This window comes from Lissotriton vulgaris, unplaced genomic scaffold, assembly GCF_964263255.1.
Source record: "Lissotriton vulgaris unplaced genomic scaffold, aLisVul1.2 SCAFFOLD_214, whole genome shotgun sequence".
In the NCBI taxonomy this organism is placed as follows: domain Eukaryota; kingdom Metazoa; phylum Chordata; class Amphibia; order Caudata; family Salamandridae; genus Lissotriton; species Lissotriton vulgaris.
Window position 1 is genome coordinate 1,096,374 of NW_028243866.1, and position 21,605 is coordinate 1,117,978.

General features: G+C 46.4%; 1 protein-coding gene across 1 annotated transcript in view; it reads right to left on the reverse strand.

The window, feature by feature from the left end:
- LOC147668214 (voltage-dependent calcium channel subunit alpha-2/delta-4-like) overlaps positions 1–21,605 on the reverse strand; it is a 987,093-nt gene that overhangs the window by 507,040 nt on the left and 458,448 nt on the right. The window contains exons 21-23 of the mRNA XM_086948696.1: positions 8,481–8,548; positions 7,841–7,886; positions 116–213 (exon numbers count right to left, since the gene is read on the reverse strand). Coding sequence (XP_086804822.1) covers positions 116–213; positions 7,841–7,886; positions 8,481–8,548 — 212 coding nt within the window. The remainder of the gene's footprint in view (positions 1–115; positions 214–7,840; positions 7,887–8,480; positions 8,549–21,605) is intronic.

Here is a 21,605-nt window from a genome sequence, read left to right on the forward strand (position 1 = left end):
GCGATCATTAATCTAAGGCGGTGTCTGACACAACCATGAAGAACCGGAATCAAGAACCCCTTCGTTCACTTGAGGCAGACAGACAGTGCCGAGGACTTTCATAAACCTCACTCACAGTGCAGGTCCTCATCTTCCCCCGTCAGGAAGCGGGTCACCGCCTGCAGTTGGGTGAGCTTCCGGTGATCAGGGTCAATGTCTGTGACACAGTAAATCCTGCGGAATAAACAAAAAACACAACAGGTCAAGCATTTTCAGCTTATGTGAACAACAGAAGTAAGGGTAGATTAACCTGCCATCAACCTAGACCATCAACCTGTGGTTATTCACTCACTTGTTAAACACAGAACAGTTCAATCTGAAATTCCATTCTCATCACTGGAGTAGAAAGAGGACTGGCATCCACAAGACCATCTAGCTGTGACAAACACCTCACTGAAGATACCTCCCTGTACCTCTCTGTAGATACCTCCCTGTACCTCTCTGTAGATACCTCCCTGTCACCCTTGGGCGCAACCAACCTGATCAGCTACAAAAATCCAATTATATTGCTCCCTCCTTGAGGGGGGTCACACCAACCAGACCCCATGCATGCCTTCCATTAAAACCATTCATGGTCATTTTCAACCATGAGCCAGTGCTGCAAGGTCTGAAATGGTATCTGCACCCTCTTTACCGCATGCTGGCCTTAAGGGATGAGCACATTGGCATTGAGAGATAGTTTACACACTAGGAGCACCCGGCCATGACATGAACGACCCCTGGAGTGCAATTTACTGCCTCCTATATTCTTATCTTAATTCTGAGCTAGAAAATATATGAAGAATTCTTCTTCCAAGTTGACCTGTGACAGAGGTTTTTCATGCATAATGATGACACTGTGGAGGTAAAAACCACTTCCGGTCGCCTTCTGATTGGTGGTGTAATTGTAAAACTGAGTTTTCATCTGCTTTAAAATCAAGAGTTTTGCACAAATTGCACTCAGTCCCAGAGTCCTTGCACTTTCCTCCAAGCCGAACCAGAGAATAGGATTAGTACGTTAAGGAGAGTATTGTGATGCAGAACTGGCCCGTCTCAGCATGTTGTCCCCAATTTAGTGGGCAAAACTCTCCAACGCATGCAGAAACCAACCCGATACCTTGCAAAAATGTTTTTTCTCTGGGTGGTGTCTGCACCCGCTTTTACTGCTCTACTCAGAAAGAAGATTTAGGTGCAGGACCATTCTTTAGCATTAAGCAAGTATAGATAAGACATCATTTGCTAACTAGGAATTGTCCCTGATTGCCACGGATAATTAGTTAGAGTTGCAGACCCAGTAGCTCCCTTTGGCACCCTTGGTACAACCATCGCCACCTTTGCTGAAGTCAGAGATAGGAGTTGTGGTAAAGTGGGCACTAGGCTCCATCCTCGTCATGAAGTTTCTATTCCTTGTTCCTCCATTAGCCACTCAGCAGCTATTGAGGGGTTACGGAGTGGGAAAAAGGATATCGTTGGTATTATCAGCGACAGAGGTTGCGCGGTGTCATTTCCACTACCCCCGTTATTCCCTTGGATTGACATCCATGCCCTTTCTCTACTTGGCCAAAACTGAATGATAGGGAAAGACTGAGGCACAGGGAAGATAATCAGTTTCTTAAGACACAGTTACAATTTGGGGTGCTTTTGCTGCTGAAGAAGAAGAATGCTCTTGGGTTCTGTTGCAGACTCGAAACTAATGAAAAGGCAAGTTAAGTGAATTCGGTGACCATTAAGTGAAACATCGCTTTTGGGAGAACCCTACATCCCATTCCCCCAACACTACTGAATTGGGGTTGACTTACCGAAATGCTTGCTTGACCGAAGACCTTTGCAAAGATTGCAATAACAAAAACTGTGAATCTTGGCTCAGCCCTGTTATAGAGAGCCGCGCTCTAGCAATAGGAACCTCCACTCTGAGGCAGAACAGATGCACGCTCCTCACCCTAATGCCAGGGCATGGTATAGCTTGATGGCCTAGTTTCAGAATACACGCCTGGTCCACATGTCGATATATGTTTATAATGCAAGCCCCTCTACTGCACCAAGTACAAGGCCATCAAGACACTCTTCAAAGGTGTGACCCAACATGCAGATCATCCTTAAAGAGAGGGCTCTCACTCCAGACCCAAGGGTCCTTCAAACATTATTTCAAACAGGGCAGGGTTGTTGATCAGGAATGCTCCTTTCCACTATAAAGCATCATCTGATCTACTGCAACACTCAGGCTGGGCCCATCCACTGCTCCAGGACCTCTCTAGAGGGTCAACACACATATAATAACTTCTATTTACATAGTTATTTACATAGCACCAACACAAGAACTGATTCGTCTGAAGGAACTTTAATACCAGGTGTTGGTATTGGTATTACCCAGCTCAAAAGTGTTCATGTCATTTACCTCTGAATGATGAAAGGCTGGGCTCAACTTGGCAGGGTTTGAGCCTGGGACCTGGAAATACTTGGGTGGGTGCTCAACAGAATGAGGCCTTCTGCTGGACTGTTGCAACACCAACTTCAGCTCCCCAACAGGCTGACCAAAATCCAGCAACTACATGCCACAGCCCTTAGATACCCAAGTAGAATAGTAGGCAACCGGCTATTAATTTCAGCAGTAGCCAATAGGATAAAAGCACACATTTCTCCATCAGAAATTCAGGCGCTCCTTACGAGTGGCCAGTGTTAGGTGCATTATGTATCAGTAAGGTAAATTCTTTAGAAGTTGGAAAAAATAGCACTTGTTAAAAGTTGATGCCATAAAATGGGGCATATCGAGCCATTTTGATGCTTACAGCACCAACATCCACCTGTCTTTATACTTTTTGGCCATTTTCTTCCCCGACAAATATCGGCAGATTCAATCTACTGAAATTTATTGGGGGATTCAAACTTTACTGCAAAACTTCTACTTGTGATATGTGCAGTAGTAGGAGTTATGGCACATAAAGAAGTATATCGGCTAACTTTTTATGCAGGCCTTAGAGTAGTCTGTAGAATAGGCACAAGGGGGCAGACTGTACTAAGAACTTCGCATATTTCATATCACTAGCACTGCACTCTCTTGGTCCTGAAAAAAATGGACTAAACCTCTATGAATCTGCTTGTTTCCATGGTTGTAACCACTGCAAGTTTTAGGGTGGTGCAACCGGTGCAGCCATTCCTGGTACAGAGTTTGGCAGGCGTTGTCTTAGATATGGGCTTAAGCTGTAGAATTCCTTGTGCGACCAGGAGGTTTCAGGCAATAAAACATGTCAAGATAACTCTAGTGCTTAATGTTCCTGTTACAGAGACATTAGTTTTGTCTAGTGCCAGTTTTGACTCATCATAAAGTAGTGCAGAGGGTTAATACGCTTTCTGCAAAGAACGTGTACCATGCAGATCACAGAACTGTATTTATGTAGATAGCTCAGTGGGTTACTGTTTTTGTCACATCACTCCTTTTGGTACTTGCAGTTCATAATTCACAATCCTAATTCAGCACAGTGACCTATGAACTGTCATTAAAGAACTGCATGGTATAGGTTAGAAATTTATGTGTTGTTCCCAGTCTTTCAATATCCTAATGTTGCTAAAAAAAGGTTTGTTTGGGCAGAAATACATTCTTATTAGTAAAGCCAACACCATAGGTTTAAATCCTGAGTTTGTGCTTCTTCAGAAAATATATTGCCTCCCAGCATGGATGACATGATTCCTACACCTTTTAATCCTCAGCACCATATGTAACTTTTCCTATGAACTGATTTAAGCATGTACTGACCTGATTGCCCATTGCGTACTCGGCAACTCTAACAGCATAATTCTCGGCAACCTCAATTTAAGATGGAATGAAACAAAAAAATCACTCATTCAAACTCTAAACAGCCTCCTTCTAGGAAATAATCTGACCCAACATTGCTCAGAAGAAGCACAATAGAGGAGCAATCCTAGACGTAGTCATTACCGAAAGCAACACAATCACCATCAACAACATCATTCCCGTAGACTGGTCTGACCACCACATCATTCTCTTCCACATCAACCAAACGGTCCTAACTCAACCCCCCAAGCTGGACCCCCCCACCCCCAAATGGGTCAGGAACACAGCTATACTGACCTAGAAGAAAAAATAAGCTCGCGCCTCCCTAGCACTACTGATCACCTCTCAACTAGTGAACTCACCTCTCTCTACAATTCAAGTTTGACGCTCACCATGGACCACCTTGCCCCCTGAAACTAAAAAAAATCCAAGATCATCCCTTCCAGATCATGGTTCACCACTGACATTAATTAAGAAAGAAGACATCTTAGAGCCTCAGAAAGAATCTGGAGGAACTTAAATGTCTCCCAATTGAATTGCAAGCCAGCTTTAGAACAGCCTGCCATATTTCAGAAACTCGTCTCTGGCATAAACGATCAGAGCCATATTTCAGAATCTCGCCTCTGCAGCTCATTACAGTAGATGACACAGCAGAAGCCACTATCTTAGATTCCTAGATTACACACCGAGTTCTTTCAACAGATAAAACCCCCAGCAACCTGGGAAAGCCCCGCTTGCTATGCTTTGATTAGCAATAGAACTCTAATGAGCACTGCAAGAACGACCGGTTCTTAGTGACATCTTTATTGACGTCTTATGTCCAAAACCTTACGTCAAACAAGGCACCTTCCAGGTATAAATATTACCAAAGTTGCCTTAAGCAAACACAGCGGTGGTGGTAGAGAATACAGGAGCAGAACAGCTGTCCCTTGCAGAGCCCAGCAGATGCGTGAAGCCCACGGACGCTGCCCCTCCTCCTCCTTGATGCGCTGAGAAAGACGCTGTCTTTTCTCCTGCCGAGAAAATCCAGCCCCGGCGTTTCCAGCCTACCCTTGCGGGTGACTGGGATATCGAGTCCTGAGAGGAGATACAAAACCTCCAACATTCTATTCCAGAGGTACAGTGTTGACTAAACCCATAGAGAGAATTCTTGCAGCAAACTCTTGGCAAAACCAACTTAACTTAAACTGCTACTTACTTACTCCCTCCCACGTATTAGGCTTAGGTCAGGTACACTGGGGTAGGCGTACTTAGAAGCACCAGTTGAGTACGTTAGCTAAATGTATATATGAATGTATATATTTTATTCATTTTAACCATTGTATGGCTAAGAAACCATATCAATGCCTTTACAGTATTATTTCGCAATCCTCCTTTTACTGTACGCACTTTTTATAATAACAAGTCTTGCAATTGTGGTAATTCATTTCTCTTGCATGAGAAGAAAGACTGTTCAATAAATAATACCTTTTTATTGAAAACGCCCGTCTCTCTATTTCTCTGCATCTTGGTGAAAGTAATCTGCACAACTGACTGAGTGAAATAGCTGTCTATTGTTTCACACGACTCTAGAGATATACTCTTATTCTAAAGGAGCAAAGTTGTCAAGTTTATGCGGTTGTTGGAAAACTGAATCCCTTCTAGTCTGAGCCAGGGGAGCTGATCACTTCCTATTCAGTCAAGAAAGTTTCCAGTGACCTCTGAGCTAGTTGGTACAAACCCAATTAAGTTTAGCATAGTCAGTAGAGACCTGGAAGACCGCACTTCTACGTCTACACTGCTGTTTATGTTATTCCAATGCGCAGGGCCTATAGGGAAAATAGGAACTACACTACAAAATCTTCAGCTGGAAACGCCCCAAAAATCTGGAACTCCACCCCCCCACATCAGAACGATCCCCTTATTCCCTAAATTCAAGAACCTGCTCAAAGTCCTCTTCCTAGACCGTTCGAGCAAAACGATAAGAGCCAAGGAAGTACCTTAGACGGATCTCCATCTTATTGTAATTTTATGACTGTTGACACTGACTCGGATCTAGAAAAGTCTGATCTATACCCGGCTCAAACCCTCATGTTCTATCAAATTTTTTGTATTGTTTATTTGCACATAATTGTACATGCTGTGAAGCACTCTGATACCTTCGGGTCCAGCTAGCGCTATACAAAACCCCTAAAAGAAATGTATGATTCATTGTCACTATATAGTTTATGTGTGATGGTATTCTGGTATGAATAGCACTAACTAAGTGCATTTGTGAGGGGCTATGGGAAGACGAGGGGCATTACTGGATAGTGGTAGTGAGGGAATCCGTGGAGAAAGAGGACATCAGTCCCGGACTGGCCGTAGCGGACATCAGGTGTTTCCCCGGGAGGCTGGAAGGAAGGGGGCCTGTTTTGCAGTAGTGGGGGCCTGTTTTTGGTTACTGGGGGCTGGTTTTGCAGCGGTGTTGCAATATCCGCTCTCAATGCCAAAATCAGCAGTGCTTCACACTTGCACTCCACCACTTGCCAAGGCTGCTTTGGGCTCCCAGTCCGGCTGTGGAGGACATGGGGAGGGGGGCAAAAAAGATTGTTGCACTGGGTGTTACCAGCGCTAAAGCCAGCCCTGGGTGCACCTTCCTTTACCATGCTGCCGTCCAAATATAAGTTGTCAGTAAGGAAATACTGGCAGAGAGATGTTGAGATGTCTAACTCACTCTACAAAGGTGGTCGTTCAGGAAGACACACACGTAGTATGCGACTGACTGGCGTAGGACAACCCTTGACAGGCATTCCATATCTGTATGATGATGTGAAATGCCCCATAAAAACTAAAATAATGTTAATGAAATCTTTATGACGAGCACCATCATGGCAAATAACAATCTGACGAATATTCCTGTTCGTGGTTTTTATACTGTGGGGGACCCTCCCCTGTTGCCTCTAAATCTTTACTCATTTCCTTACCGGATCATCATTTTTTTGTTGCCCTTGTTTCCCCCTCCATAAAACCCCCCTTCTTTGACTCTCACTCTGTAGTTTTGGTTGTGTTGCTCTCCTGGCTCTGGTTTGCTGATGGCAGACACTAGTGCTGTGCGCTTTTGGCATTCGGTACCAGAGCAGCTTTCTCCACTTAAGGTTTAAGTCTGCGAGCTTAAGTCCTATTTCTCACCATAATTAGCAATGATGATTTTTTGTCAAGTTTCTTTCATTAGAATTACAAAACGCCAGCTAGGCGAACTGAAGTATACGAAAACATGATGGATGGAATGCTTGAATTACAAAAAAGTGATGGATGGAATACTTGAATTCAACTCAGCCACTGCTCATCACTCAGGGCTGCGTCCAAGTCTTTCGTTATTTTCCAACCAACGCCACGCCAGATTGGACCCAGCCATTTGCAAATGAACAGATCCTGCTCAAACAGGAACAGTCCAGCCCAAACTATCAGGCCAGGTCCTCCCTGAACTGGAACACAAGCAACCCTAGACCGGTTCAGCCCAGATTGGGGCTCGTCAGTCGGGTGTCGCCTGGTTCCAGTGGCACAGCGAGAATGGGACCCATATCTGGGCATACCTGTAGTACTTAGGGGTCTCACTGGAGTATACAAAAAAAGAAGGATGGAATACTTGGACTAATGTAAGCCACTCCTAATCACTTTGGGCCGCATGCCAGTCAATCAGTATTTAGCACACAATGCCACCTCAGTTTGGACCCAGCGAAATGCAAATCTGTCTTGATCCACTAGGAGCAGTCCTCCCTGAACCGGAATACAAGCAGCCAAGACCAGTTTCGCTCTGCCAGGTGAACCAGGCAGATGGCCCTCATTTTCCATCTGCCGTCCAAAATCAGTGGCTACTGGTGATAAGTACAATCTATAGGTTCTTGTGTTGCACAGTTTTAACAAGTTCCTTGTCCATTGATCAGACCCCTCTCCCCCCCCCACACCAAACTACATCTGCAGTCACAAGGCTGACTTCCCACTGCAAATTAGTGCAAAATATTTTAACACATGCGTTGCCCTCCGATCGCATTGAGCCAGCATCGCACTCACCACTCATTGGCCAACGCCAGGTCCGGCTGTAGCAGGTCATGCAATCCTACAAGAAACAAGAATTAATGATAGTATTTTGTCAGTTCCAAATAACAGTGTCATCAGACTCCATGTGAGTCATGTGATGCCTCCCCATTTTGCGTACTGCATGTGATGTCCGTGTATGACATGTTAATCTGCCATGTTCTACAGCAGAGTGGATTCTTGGCACACAAGCTCACATTTTGATGGAAGATTTATAGTTAACTAGGAGGCAAAACAACCATCTTTAGCCATAAGATAATTATAGATTTCTTAAACATAGGAAGGTTCATGTGCAAAAGAAAGGTGGGTGTGCATAATCCATGTATATGCCCAGAAGCCATTAGTCTGCACATTGCCAGTCTCCCACTAGATCTTCTGCACATAAACTTTGGGACTCAATACCTGATGATTTTGTAGTTGACATTTGCCTTCGATGAGAAAAAAACACTTAAAAACATGGTGGAAAGATGTGGCTTGTGGTGAAATGTGTGCATTCTGCACACAATGTAGTGGAGAAGCTTCAGAAGAAGGGCAATCATTGCCCGTAGCATAGAAGTCAGGCTGGGTAGAGTTCGAATGAGTTTGTCCCTCTTGTCCGACAGCACACATTACCTACCTTCCTCAACACTGGTGTTTCCAAGTAGAATGTACTCCCCATGCCCTCTGGACAGGACAACTCCAAGGCTGCAGATTGAAAAGAAGAAGGTTTAGTAATGTATATCTCCAACATCCAATGTTCCCATTGAAAGCAATCAGTTTAACTTCCACTGAACTACAACACAACTGACCAATGTCATTGACTGTCATTAAGGAACTCACAAAGGGATTCCTGGCAGGCATAAGCCCATTTAAGTGGGTGGAGACCTCTGCTCGAGTGTGGAGTTCTTGACACCCATAAATCCCACTCAATTTGTGAGAATTGGTCCCTGTCAGTCACTGGAAAGGTAAATGTAATCAGATCCTTCAATGGCTGGATCAACGTCAGATCTACTTCATGGATCTAGCAAACCACCACATGGGAGCATAGCATCATGTCACACATCTCAATCTAGTCAATGTATATTGGCGGCACCAGCAGGTGTTTCCAAGGTCTTCCCAAGCCCCACAGGCCCTCATCCATGGACTTCATTCTTTCCTTCCACACAGCCATGAGGACACAACTATAGGAATCTATTACAACATCTGAATATTCATGTTCACATCCAAGTTAAGCAATTAGATAGAGAAGAGAGCAAAAGTAGGTAATTTGGTTATCATAACGGTCAACTGCAATTATCCACAAATTGGTCATTTAGAGTTGTTTATTACACACAGAAAGGTTCTAGATTCAATAGGCCTTCTTGCTGCACTGCCATGCGTCAAAAGAAAAGGGCAGGAAAGCGATATACATATACAAGATACATTCCTGTACTTCTCCCCTGCGTCGGGCACAAAAAACAGCTATGCGCCAAGGCAGACACCGTTGCGTCATGTTGCAAGAGTGCCTGCATTGCGGGGATCATTGCCGGCGTCATTGATGGCATTTTTCTCTTTCTATGCATGCTACTGAATTGAAAGAGGAAAGTACGAGGAGAAAATTAGGTATTTCTCCTTTTTTTGTTACTCCTACGCCTCCCCTGGGTAAGCAAAGAAATCTGATGCATTCCCAGGTTTACGATTCCTCGTAAATCTGGGAATGCTTCAGATTCCATCAGATTCCATGGGTGTTGTGTGGGAACACTCACAGCAACACCCATAGAACGCCCCTTTCCCTGGTGTTCTGTGTGAAAGGGGCACATATTTACAAGGCCAAGCAAAGCCACATGAAGCCACCGGAGCAACAAAAAAGTGCCTCCAGGAGGCGCAAAAGTGCAGCTAGTGCCTCGTAAATGAGGCCCAAAGTCTCTTTGAAGGGCAACGAGTCAGGAAGGTGTAATGGACACTAGGTCAGGAGCAAAGATGGATGAGGAAGTAGCTGCCGACGCTGGGACTGTGGAGCATTAGTAGAGCAACGTAAGATGATTAAATTTTGGATGACGTATGTATTTAGAAAGTGTTTGATATCACTGACATTATGAACTTTGTTTAACCCCTCCGCTGCGGCGGCAATTCCGCTGCAGCGCTGGGGGGGGCCGAGCGGCGCTCTCATGCTCGTGAAGGAGCGGCTCCGTCACGAGCCGCGGTTGAGCTGTCCTCGTGACGGAGCGGTTCCGCCCCGCCCGCTCAATAGAACGCGCCGTGCAGGCACGGCGGCAGGGCCATGACGGAACCGCTCCGTCATGAGCACAGCTCAGCCGAAGCTCATGACTGAGCGGCTCCGACATGAGCATGGGAAGGGTTAAGGGAATAAATTAATAAATTATTAATTGAAGGTAAAAAGGCACTGTCCATTTAGTAGTGTTTATTAAAAGAAAGTGGGACATTTGAATTTACTTTTTAGAAAAGTAACTAGCATGGAACAGCTTCTGTGGAAAAGTATTTGGCGTAAGTTTACGTTAAAAGAGAATTTTAACTGCTAGCACAATGTCTGGTACATATTAGTTCATATAACAGCATTACTGAGAAATGAGGACAGTAAAGCTTAAGAAGGCAGATGCAGAGTAATTTACAATTTACAAAACAAAAAGAGGTCGAACGACACTGTTCGTCCTTTACAAGGTCAAGTAAAACATTAAAATTACTCCTACGTGTGCTTACAGATAGGCACCAGTAGGTCATTGCACACAAAATCCCATTGCATAATATAAAGTAAGGACGGGCCATGAGAATGTCAATGTAAATAAAGTTACATTCCCAGATGTGATCGAGTTAAAGGGTCCTCTGCAGCCGGAAGCAATTTTTAACAGAGTTCACTACTTAAACCTGAAATTACCAATAAAATATGATTTTGTGCTTAATATTGAAAAGAGTTACGTTATAGAAAGATTTTGTAATGTGCCACATGCCACCTTCAGTAGCTTCAAAGTATGTAGGGTATGAATTAAAGTTGTAACAACAGGAGAGGAAGGGAAAGAAAATAACGCTCCTACTCTCCTCGGACAAAAACAAAATAACAACCAAGGAGCGTCATGCCAAAAGTAAAAGATGAGCGAGCATGTATCAATAACCCATGTTCAGAGTCACTTATATGAAAAACTTCTTCAGGTTGTTCAGAAGGCCCTCACTCACCAACCTGGTTGGTGACATGCTTCATCATTGGGCCCCACCAGGAGTGGCCGAATGCCACCCTGGTGTGCTGAGACGCCAGGTTAATGTGGAGCTGTTTTTTGTAGAATGGGCAATGTGAAATAGAGTGATTTTAAAAATATCCAAATTGTGTCAAAAAAAGTTTTATTCGTTTTGCCAATTGGATATGTATAAAAAATGTGTAGGGTAAAGGACCTAAGTTAGAAGTCCAGATTTACCCCTTGTGAGGTCAACATGTTTCAGATTATGTGAAGGTAATTATCCAGGTATTCGTCAGGACCAGTGAAAAAGGTGTAGTGAAGGACCCCGGCGGTATGGGCGCGCTAAGGCCCACCCTGACCTGGGATCACTTGTGTTAAAAAGGAAATTCTCTTATGTAAAAACACTATATCAAGATTCCATCGCAATGGAGTGGAACCGGATTTATTTGAGGGCACTAACTCTACAAGCACCATGGGTCTCTGGAGGGGGGTGGTAGCGAAAGTGGCACACCGCCCTTGAAGCAAGGCACCCGCTTGGCACCTGCGTATCCCTCATAATGCCGGACCCCGAAGAGTCCAAATTAAAGAGAATAAAATTCATAAAATGTTTTCTTTCCACTAAAGTAGTCCATCTTGGTTCTGTCTGTGCAGGAAAGACTGGACCACTTTGTATTAGCTTTGGAAATTTCAAATTGTCTTTCATCCTTCTAGATGGTGATAGGGAGGGAGCTGTAGAAGAAATGCTGCTGCATTACCAATGTCCTACTGCCATGTCATGTCTGGTTTAAGGAGCCCTCCTTGATTTATGGGTGGAGGCTTACTGGGAGCAGGAGAAGTACAACGTATCCCTGGTGCCTGCTCACTTTTATGAAGTCACCCTGATGCTGGGGCATGGAGCAGGCTTCTCCTTCCTTTCAATCCCTGCAACCTAGCAGCATATAATAAATATTGTATTGTATTGTAATTGCATTCATATAGCGCTTACTACCCCTGACGAGGCGTCAAAGCACTTTTTCGGCGGGTAGCACGCTACTCCGGGGCCCATAGAGGATTAGTGTTGAATCAGTATGGTGAAACATGCAAGTACATTTTAAGTGGTGGATAGGTTAGTCAGTTATTTGGATTTTGAATGATAGCAGAAGGATAGAGGAGGAAAAAAAGGTTTGTACATATATAGCGCTTGTTACCCCTCATGGGGTGTTGAAACATGCTATTCAGAAAGCCCATAAAGGATTATTGGTGAATTAATATGGTGAAATATGAAAGTAATTTCAGTGGTGGATATTAGTCAGTTATTTGGAGTGAGAAGGATAGCGAAGGGATAAAAGGGGAAGAAAGGTTTGCATTTATAAAGCACTTGATACCCCTTATGGATGTTGAAGCGCTTTTCTGGCGAGTAGCACGCCACTCCGGAACTGGAACTGATAAAGGATTAGTGTTGAAAATCAGTGTAGTAAAATATGAAGTAATTTGAGTAGTGGATATGTTATTCAGTTATTTGGGTAGAGAAGGGAAGGTGGCGGGATAGTGAAGGGAAAGAGGTGTGTATTTATATAGCGCTTGCTACCCCTGATGGGGTATTGAAGCGCAAGTAGCACGCTACTCTGGAACCCATCAGGATTAGTGTTAAATTAGTATGGTGAAACATGAAAGTAATTTTAGTGGTGGATGTGTTAGTCAGTTATTTGGATTGAAAAGGGTTGGGGAGGGGTAGAAAAGAGGGAAGAGTTTAGAAAGGTTTGTTTTGGGGGATCGGTATAGGAAAAGAGGTGTCAGATGATGCAAGGAGGGGTAGAGTAGGAAAGAGTCTAGAAAGGGTTATTTTGGGGATCATAGTAGTCGTATGGGGTTTGGGGTTAAATGAGAGAGTGGATGTAGAGGATATATTGAGCGAAGTATAGGATGAGAAATAGGGAAGTGCATTGGAAATGCTAAATTAGAAAAAAGTGATAAATATATAGATCTATAAGTACATTGAAAGTAAATAAAGATGCACAATAGAGGCATGTAAATTGGGCAGCATTTCTGGCCCTGGCCCTGGTCAGTCTCGAACAGGCTCAAACAGGCAACTGCGCTTGTCCTCGCCACCCTTAGCCTTGACGCCCTAAGCCTGGTCTTTTATAGCCCTAGTAATCAGGTGACCCCGTCAGCCAATGGGAACCCGAGCCCTAACACTATCCAATCACAACACTAGCCCTAAAAATCTAGAATCAATAGGAGACCAGGACTTAACAGCCAATCTTAGCCCTAGCCCAAGCACCCAATCAGTTCAAAAACCCTAATCTCTACATACAATAGAGGCCCTAGCCCTACCAGTGGTCCCATCCCAAGTCCAAGCAACCAATGGCACAGGGGGCCCTTGTCCCTACTTCCAATAGAAAGCCTAACCCTACTCTTAGTCCCACAACCAGTCCAGCAACCAATCACACCAGAAGCCCTAATCGCTACTTTCAATTAAAAGTCTAACCCTAGCCCTAGTCCCAACAACCAATAACACAGGAAACCCTACTCCCTACTTCCAAAAGAAATCCTAACCCTAGCCCTAGTCCCAACCCTACATTGATTGAATCACAGACCCAGAAACCAATCAGAACACTCAAATACCCAACCAATGAGGACACTAACCCTAATCCAATAGAAACATCAGATACAACCACCAATCAGTGTACACATGTACCAAACAATATCAGACCATAAAAGGTCCCAGCGACCTCAGACAAGGTTTGCTGGCCAGGGAGTTGGAAGCTGCTTTTCCTGTTCAGAATCTCCTAGGAGACAGACAGCCTCAATCAACACTTTGGACTTCTGCAGGTAAAGGACTCACTGTGAGAAGTTAGCCTGGCATATGTTGTCCATTATTCTAGTGGGCACCTTGCACCAGTCTGAACGACCCTTATGATGGTGGTTGTAAAGTCAACCTTATAGACCAGCTATCGTAGTGGTAGCATGGACCAACAGTCTTGGGCTAAAATTTCAGAGAGCATGTAAAGCAAGCTGTTTTACCAATTATAATCCATTGAATACCAAATGAAAGGACACCACACAAGGTATATATCAAATATATATGTATTTATTACTAACACAACCCCTCTGCACTCTTTATGAGGTCAGAGATCGAGATACATTACAAGTTACTCATTAAGCATACTATAAGTTGCACAAATACAATTCTGCCCTGGGGCCTCACGAACCATATACTAAGTAAGTGGTATAGGAACCACATCAGGAATAGTGAATAGGCCTAGAGCCTAGGGAATCGCTGGGGCTACACTGGACAATCAAAAGATTGGAAGTAGGAGGCCCACGGGAGACGCGTGCAGTGTCTAAACACAGTCGCGAGTTACCATAGAGTTATAACGGGAACGTCAAAGTTACAAAGTAGTTGATTCAGGGCACTTCCGGATGGACCACGGTAAAACCCTTTTAAACTAGGACACTTCGAGAGTCAACACCCATGGGAGCACCGGAGTACTCGAGTTACCTGACCCAGGGAAGCCGGGTGCATAGTTGTTCTTTCGTGTCGGGTATCGTTGCTGTTTCCTATGGAGAGCTGCAAAGAAGTGCTGCAGGTGACCAGGAGAAAAGTGTCCGGGTGGATCCAAGGGTGGATCGAAGATGTGAAGAACCTGAAAGCAGAGGGGACAGAGTCTGGGTCACTAGCCAGTGACCAGGAAGGAACCAGGAAGAACCAGGCGATGTCGAGTATTTCAGGTGAAGAAGGTGAAGCTTGTCTCTGCAGCCACGAGGACCAGGATGCGTCGATGACAACCAGGAGCTGGATTCGAGTTGGCCCACAAAGGATCTAGTTGACTGCGGTGTCGGTACCCGGATTGGACCCAACAAGCCTGGAAAACGCAATCCACGCAGGAAGGGAAGATTGGCTTCAGTTCAGACCAGCAAGGTCTGGGGAGATTCTCCTTCCCAGGGAAGCTGGGGCAAGCCTGGAGCAACCAGGCAAGTGGTGTCGTTTTAAAAGAAAGTCTTCGGAGGGCTAACTAGCCAATGGGCTAGCAACCGGGAAGACACGTCGAGCTGAAATGCAAGCGCAGGCCCCACGCAGCACTCGTGGAGTGTGGAGGGCTGAGCTTCAGTGCAAATGGCGCTCGGGTCTGGGGCTTCTCAAACCCCAATGCACAACTTCGAGGATACCTCTGAAGCTGCACGGTTAGCAAAGAGCAGGTTGTCCAGGGTGTCCAGTCCCACTTCTCCCGTGTCCGCCACAGGTCTCAGCTTTGCTGTGGATGTGGATCGGCGAAGTCTGGAAGTCCAGTTTCTGAGTCGCTGAGTCTTCGGGTTCCGCCAGGAGCGTCAACCAAGCAAAGCTGCCAGTTACTGGTCGTGTCTGTTTGCACAGGGTGGTCACTCCTTGACCACAAGAGAGATGTCTTCAGTCTTCTAGTCGGTATAGAACGTTGAAGGTCCAAGAGTTTCATTTCAGAGTTTCAGTCCAGGATTATCTAATGTCTCTAGACACAGCTCCTATCTTTATACTGATTTATGGGGCTGGATTACCTGCTAGGTCCCTCCTATGGGTGGACCCTGAGAAGGGAGTGGTTACACCCCTTTCCCTTTGTCCAGTTCCGCGCCAGAGCGGGGCTGGAGTGCCCTAGCAACTGGTTTGAACCGGGCTATGCATGGAGCACCTTGTGTGCCCCAGGCAGTGTCTGGAAAAGCATCTTTCCATTGAACCCACCCAACCCAATACACTACAGGCTGTCTGGGGAGGTGCTAGCACATCCTTTGACAAGAAACCTATTGTCTACGCCTCCCTTGCCGGAGTTTCGTCCAGCTGCAGGAGGTCAGACTCGTGTCTGTGGCAGCAGCATCCATTTTGTGATGCTGAGGTTCTGTTTAACTTTAACCGGGTAAAGCAGTAACTACATGTTTTCTCCCTCTAGAAGGGTGGAATGCTACCCCCGCCGCCAGGACTGGTGGGGGGTAGTATTCCAAAGTGTTTGACACCTTACACGACATGTTTTGATAAAGCCAAACCAAAGTTAGCATTAACCGCGAGGATTATAATGGACTAAAGAGTATATGGTATGGCTATATCATAGAACAGCTACAAGGACATGGTTCCGAAAGCTGCAGAAGGGCTCAGCTCATGCTAGAGCACCCTCTCACATGAAACCAAGCACTCTGCCTTCAGAATTGTCAAAGCCTGCCATAGGAGTGACTTATAGGTACATATGTGTCTATATATAAGGGTAGATATAGGTATACTATATCTAAGCAAGGGGTGATTACACCACCTTACCCAAGCTGAGTGATCAGCCTGTGGTGTTGGTTTGGATAGCCAGCCAGGGGTGGCATAATACATGCTGCAGCCTCTGGTAGGACTTGGATGCACCTATGCCCTGGGAACCTATGGTACACTATACAGGGGCTCACAAAGGTGACCCAATTCCCAATTAGGTATGTACCTAAAGTACATGGTATCAATTTAGAGAGAAACCAGCTGGGCTGTGGGTCTGATTAGAAGGCCCACAGCCACACTAAAGTCGAAAAACTAGAGTATCTCAGCAAAAAGTGAGGGTGACCATATGAAGCAGACCCTACTCTCCTACACTCACTAACTTAAAATCTAACAATACTGTTTGAATAAAACTTTACTCCCTCTACTGGCCAAAAAACGAAGTGCACAGTTCCTAGTAAACACAGTTTAAACAGCTCCCAGAAGCACGCTCTGATGTAGAGTATCCCTGTTTCTGGGGGGGGGGGCAGGGTAGGGAGGCTGGTTTCACCGGCTTGTGAACACAAAATGGTGGTTGGGGGTGCACTGTTTTAACATACAGGTCCTAGCACAGAGCAAAGGAGAAATTTGTAGGGAAAAGTCATCAGCAATGAGAGAGAAAAACTACAGAGTTTTAACTGCAAATCCCACAATTCAACACGTTAAATGAAAGTAATCATGGGCAGGAAAAAAACACATGTTTAAAACACAAAATTAGGGATGAAGCTCCCTATAGGAGCCACTAGGCTGCACAGCCTCCATGCAAGGCTTGAATATCTCAGACCATCCAACCCACCTCTGGACATGTCTGGTGGAGGCCGAAGCCTGGTTACTGGGAAATATTGGAGTTCAATGAGGCTCAACCTCCCACAGTCTAAGGCTGGGAGGAGCCAAACTAAAAATCTGTTGGGGGGCGCTATATTGTGGATGTGGAAGAGGTGTCCTTGGCCTGCTTAGAGGATGCTCCTGCAAAGGTGCACGAAAATCTGCATCCCAAACTTCAACTTCCCTTTTTCTTCAGGACCTGATAAGCCTGATTCTAGCCTATCTTAAGGTATTATGGATTTGCCTGAAGATTTTCTAGTGCTGGTCTGAACAAAAAAGCCGAAGAACTGGAGAACACGGCAAAGCAGAGTGGAGACTATGAAAAGGATGGCTTTCAGCTTGTCCTGAAAAATGTTGAGGGACTCTGTACAAAAGGCCTAAATTATGTTATGGTATGTCATATTGATTTGTATAGCACACTAATCACCCAAGAGTGTATACCGGCACTTGGGAAAATGTGTTTTTATTTATGCGATTCATGCGACTCACTCGCCTCGTTCTTCCACCGCAAGATCGCCGATATTCACAACAGCTTCGGCGCACCAACCACGCACCCAACAACTGAACCAACGCCCCCCACCACCACCCTCTGCGTCTGGACCCCGATCAGCACCGAAGACACCACACGCACGATGAACACCATCCACTCCGGATCACCCACCGACCCCTGCCCCCAGCACGTATTCAACAAGACCGACTCCATCATCGCACCCCAACTCCGGGACATCATCAACACCTCCTTCAACACCGCCACCTTCCCGGAGACCTGGAAGCACGCTGAGCTCAGCGCTCTCCTGAAGAAACCAACAGCAGACCCCACCGACCTCAAGAACTACCGCCCCATCTCGCTCCTCCCTTTTCCTGCCAAAGTCATCAAAAAGACCGTCAACAGACAGCTTGCCGCCTTCCTCGAGACGAACGGATCCCTCGACCCTTCACAGTCCGGCTTCCAAGCCAACCACAGCACCAAGACCGCCCTCATCGCAGCCACTGACGACATCAGATCCCTGCTCGACAAGGGGGAAACAGCGGCCCTCATCCTCCTGGACCTCTCTGCAGCATTCGACACTGTCTGCCACCGCACCCTAGTACAGCGCCTCAGCAACATCGGAATCCGAGAGAAGGCACTGGAGTGGATCATCTCGTTCCTCGCCGGGAGAACCTAGAGAGTCCGCCTCCCCCCATTCAGATCCGAGGCCACCAAAGTCATCTGCGGCGTACCACAAGGGTCATCACTCAGCCCAACCCTCTTCAACGTCTACATGAGCCCTCTCGCAGCTATCGCATGCAAACACAACCTCAACATCATCTCCTACGCCGACGACACCCAGCTAATCCTCTCCCTCACCAATGACCCCGCCACTGCCAGAACCAGCCTACACGAAGGGATGAAAGACGTCGCCAAATGGATGAAGAACAGCCGCCTGAAACTGAACTCAGACAAGACGTAAGTCCTCATCCTGGGATCATCGCCCTCCGCCTGGGACGACTCCTGGTGGCCCCCTGCCCTGGGCCTCCCTCTCGATGACCAGACAAGTCAACGCCGTCTCGTCATCATACTTCAACACCCTGCGCATGCTCCGTAAGATCTTCCGATGGATCCCCACCAAACCCAGGAAGACAGTCACCCAGGCACTCGTCACCAGCCGACTGAACTACGGAAACACACTCTACGCCGGAACCACAGCCAAACTTCAGAAAAAACTCCAGCGCATCCAGAACGCCTCTGAACGACTCGTCCTGGACATCCCCCGACACAGACACATCTTCGGCCATCTGAGAGACCTGCACTGGCTCCCCGTCAGCAGGAGGATCACGTTCAGGCTCCTCACCCACGCACACAAGGCACTCCACGACCTGGGCCCCAAGTACCTCAACAACCGCCTGACCTTCTAAGCACCCACCCGCCAGCTACGATCGACCAGCCTCGCCCTCGCCGCCGTACCACGCATCCGCAAAGCCACCGCAGGGGAAAGATCCTTCTCCTACCTGGCAGCCAAGACATGGAACTCCCTCCCAACCCACCTCCGGATGACCCAGGATCATCTCTCCTTCAGGAAACTCCTCAAGACCTGGCTCTTCGAGGAGTAGCGGACCCCTCCCCCCCAGGGCCTTGAAACCCTTCCGGGTGAGTAGCGTGCTATACAAATGCCCATGATTGATTGATTGATTCTGTTCAGGTATTTTGGTCCTGTGTTGTGTAAGGGTTTGTATGTGTATGTGAGAAGTTTGAATTGAATTGAATTGTGCCATTTTATGAAAGATCTTCAATGTATAAAAGGCAGTCTCATATGGAGAAGATACCACCAAAGTGGTGGGGCTGGCCCACCTGAAATGGATGACAAGCCCAATACAATTTTTGTAGAATATACACCAACAACATGATGCTCCCGCTGATAGACACATCTGAAAGGTTGGGTCCCGGACCCCATGATATGGTGGTGAAATAAAGAGAATTCTGTACAGTGACAGTGCCTTCGTGAGGGCGAGGGGATGACACCCCTCATACACGTGAAAAATAAAATGCCAATTAAATTATTTAATTGCCATTTTATTTTTCACGTTTAGCGCTCAGCAACCTCCATCCAGGATAAATGGGGGGGGTGTCCTCCTCTTCTGCCGATTGGCAGCATAGAGGAAAGTAGACGTAAGATGGACCCTCCAAAGTACGCATGTCAGTTTGGCCAGCTCTCTTGAGTGGGCCAAAGTGACATGCACACTTTGCAGCTCTCCACTCAGCTGTCTTAAACAACTGGTTTGAGACCAAGCACAGGCCTAAATGTCCTGAAGGAGCGTCCAGCCAGGACGCTCCATCCAATCCTGGCGCTGCTCTCATGCTGGTGAGAGTAGCGCCAGGATTGGTTAGTGGAATTTCCTGGAGGCTGGAGCCGACAGAGGAGGGACCGAGGAGGACGCGCAGCGGGCAAGGTAAGTGGCTTTATTTTTTATTTGTCACTCGCCTTTGCTGCATGCACGCACCCATCCACCCACCACTTAGTTGCCCGCCCGCCCGCCAGCCCCACCAGTGCATCTACGCGCAAGCTGCCCTTGATTCTGTAGGAGAATGTTTCAGCTGCTAAAATCTCTCTTCTAAGAAGGAAGCAACAGAATTGAGAGCCAGCTTTTTGCGTATGCCCAGAAGTGCTCTTGGTAACTGCGTGTGTTAGCAAGCTCTGATTGATAAAAATGCAGACGAGAAGCCAATACACTGTAGAACAAGACGGCAGAGTCAGAAACTGTTGTGCAGTCTGAAAAGTCTAGCATTCAATCCAGGAAGGATTCCAGAGTACATTATTAATGAACACATTGTGAAGCTTCTGGGCAGACGTGGACTAATTAGCAGAAACCAACAGGGATTCGGGCGTAATGAGCTCTGTCACAACAGCACACCGAGCTTTTCATAACATGCTTAGCAACTGCAGGGAAAGGTGTTATATAATTGGCAAATCCATTTCATGCGGTGTTATTCGAAAGGTTATAATTCAGTTGTCATCAAAGGAGATAGAAATTAAGATGGAAGCCACATCTGTGCCGGAGTCAACCTCATAGCTCTGTGAAGATGGAGGCATGCGGGTTGAGACACACACCTACCGGGGCAAGGGGCAGCATTCACAGGTGAAATGTCAGACCCCAGGTGATGTGCACGAGCCAGGAGGACTTATGGGACAGCACTGCACAGCTGCACGTGACATTTGAGATGGACCAGTACTTTTTTGCGATAGGTAAATTCTACCATGCTCAGCAATTCAATTAGATTCTTCCCGTGTTTAGTCCTGCCTTTATTTTTATCTCTCTATTCCTCTCATTGTCCCCTGGATTTCAAGCTCTCCTCTTAACCCCATATCTCTCCCAGAATCCCTCTCATCTCAATCTCTCCTTTCTCCCTCTCACCAAGGGAATGATTTAGATCCGAGCAGGTGGGTACCATCTGTCAGGGTGGCAGAGGCCATCTCTTCTGCCAAATCATAAGATCCCTGCTGGCCCTTTGGTGACCTCTGTGTCTTCACATGGGCTGCAGCCAAAGTGGCTCCGGTGAAGACACACAAACCTTGGGGTGCACCCGCATTGTTTTTGACGCTCATGCCTCAAACCGTTTTGTTTTTCATATCCCAAACTACCAAAGAGGGAGTTTGTCCCTTAAAAACTAAAATCTAATGGCCCTCCATCCTGCCAGTTTTCTCCCAGGGTGTGGGGTCAATATTAATTTTTCATGTCTGGACAGAAAAAAGGGCATCTTATTCCCTGCTCTAAATAGGTCGAGTGGTTTGATCCCCTGACCCCAGCTGTACTTTCTCGGCCATACTCGGCGGACCAAGCGTTTGTAGGACAGTGTACTCTGTCCCATTTGTGAAGGAGTACCCTGCCCTCAAAACCCTAAGTCTTTGCCTCTGTTTTTCCTTCATCATTCCTCAGTTTCACATCTCCCCTTCCTTCTCCCTCCTCTACCTTTGCCCTTTACTCTATTGCTATTTTACACCTTCTCAATGGCCTCTCTTGCTCTCAGCACCGGTCTGCAGCTTGGGAGGAGCAGGGGAAG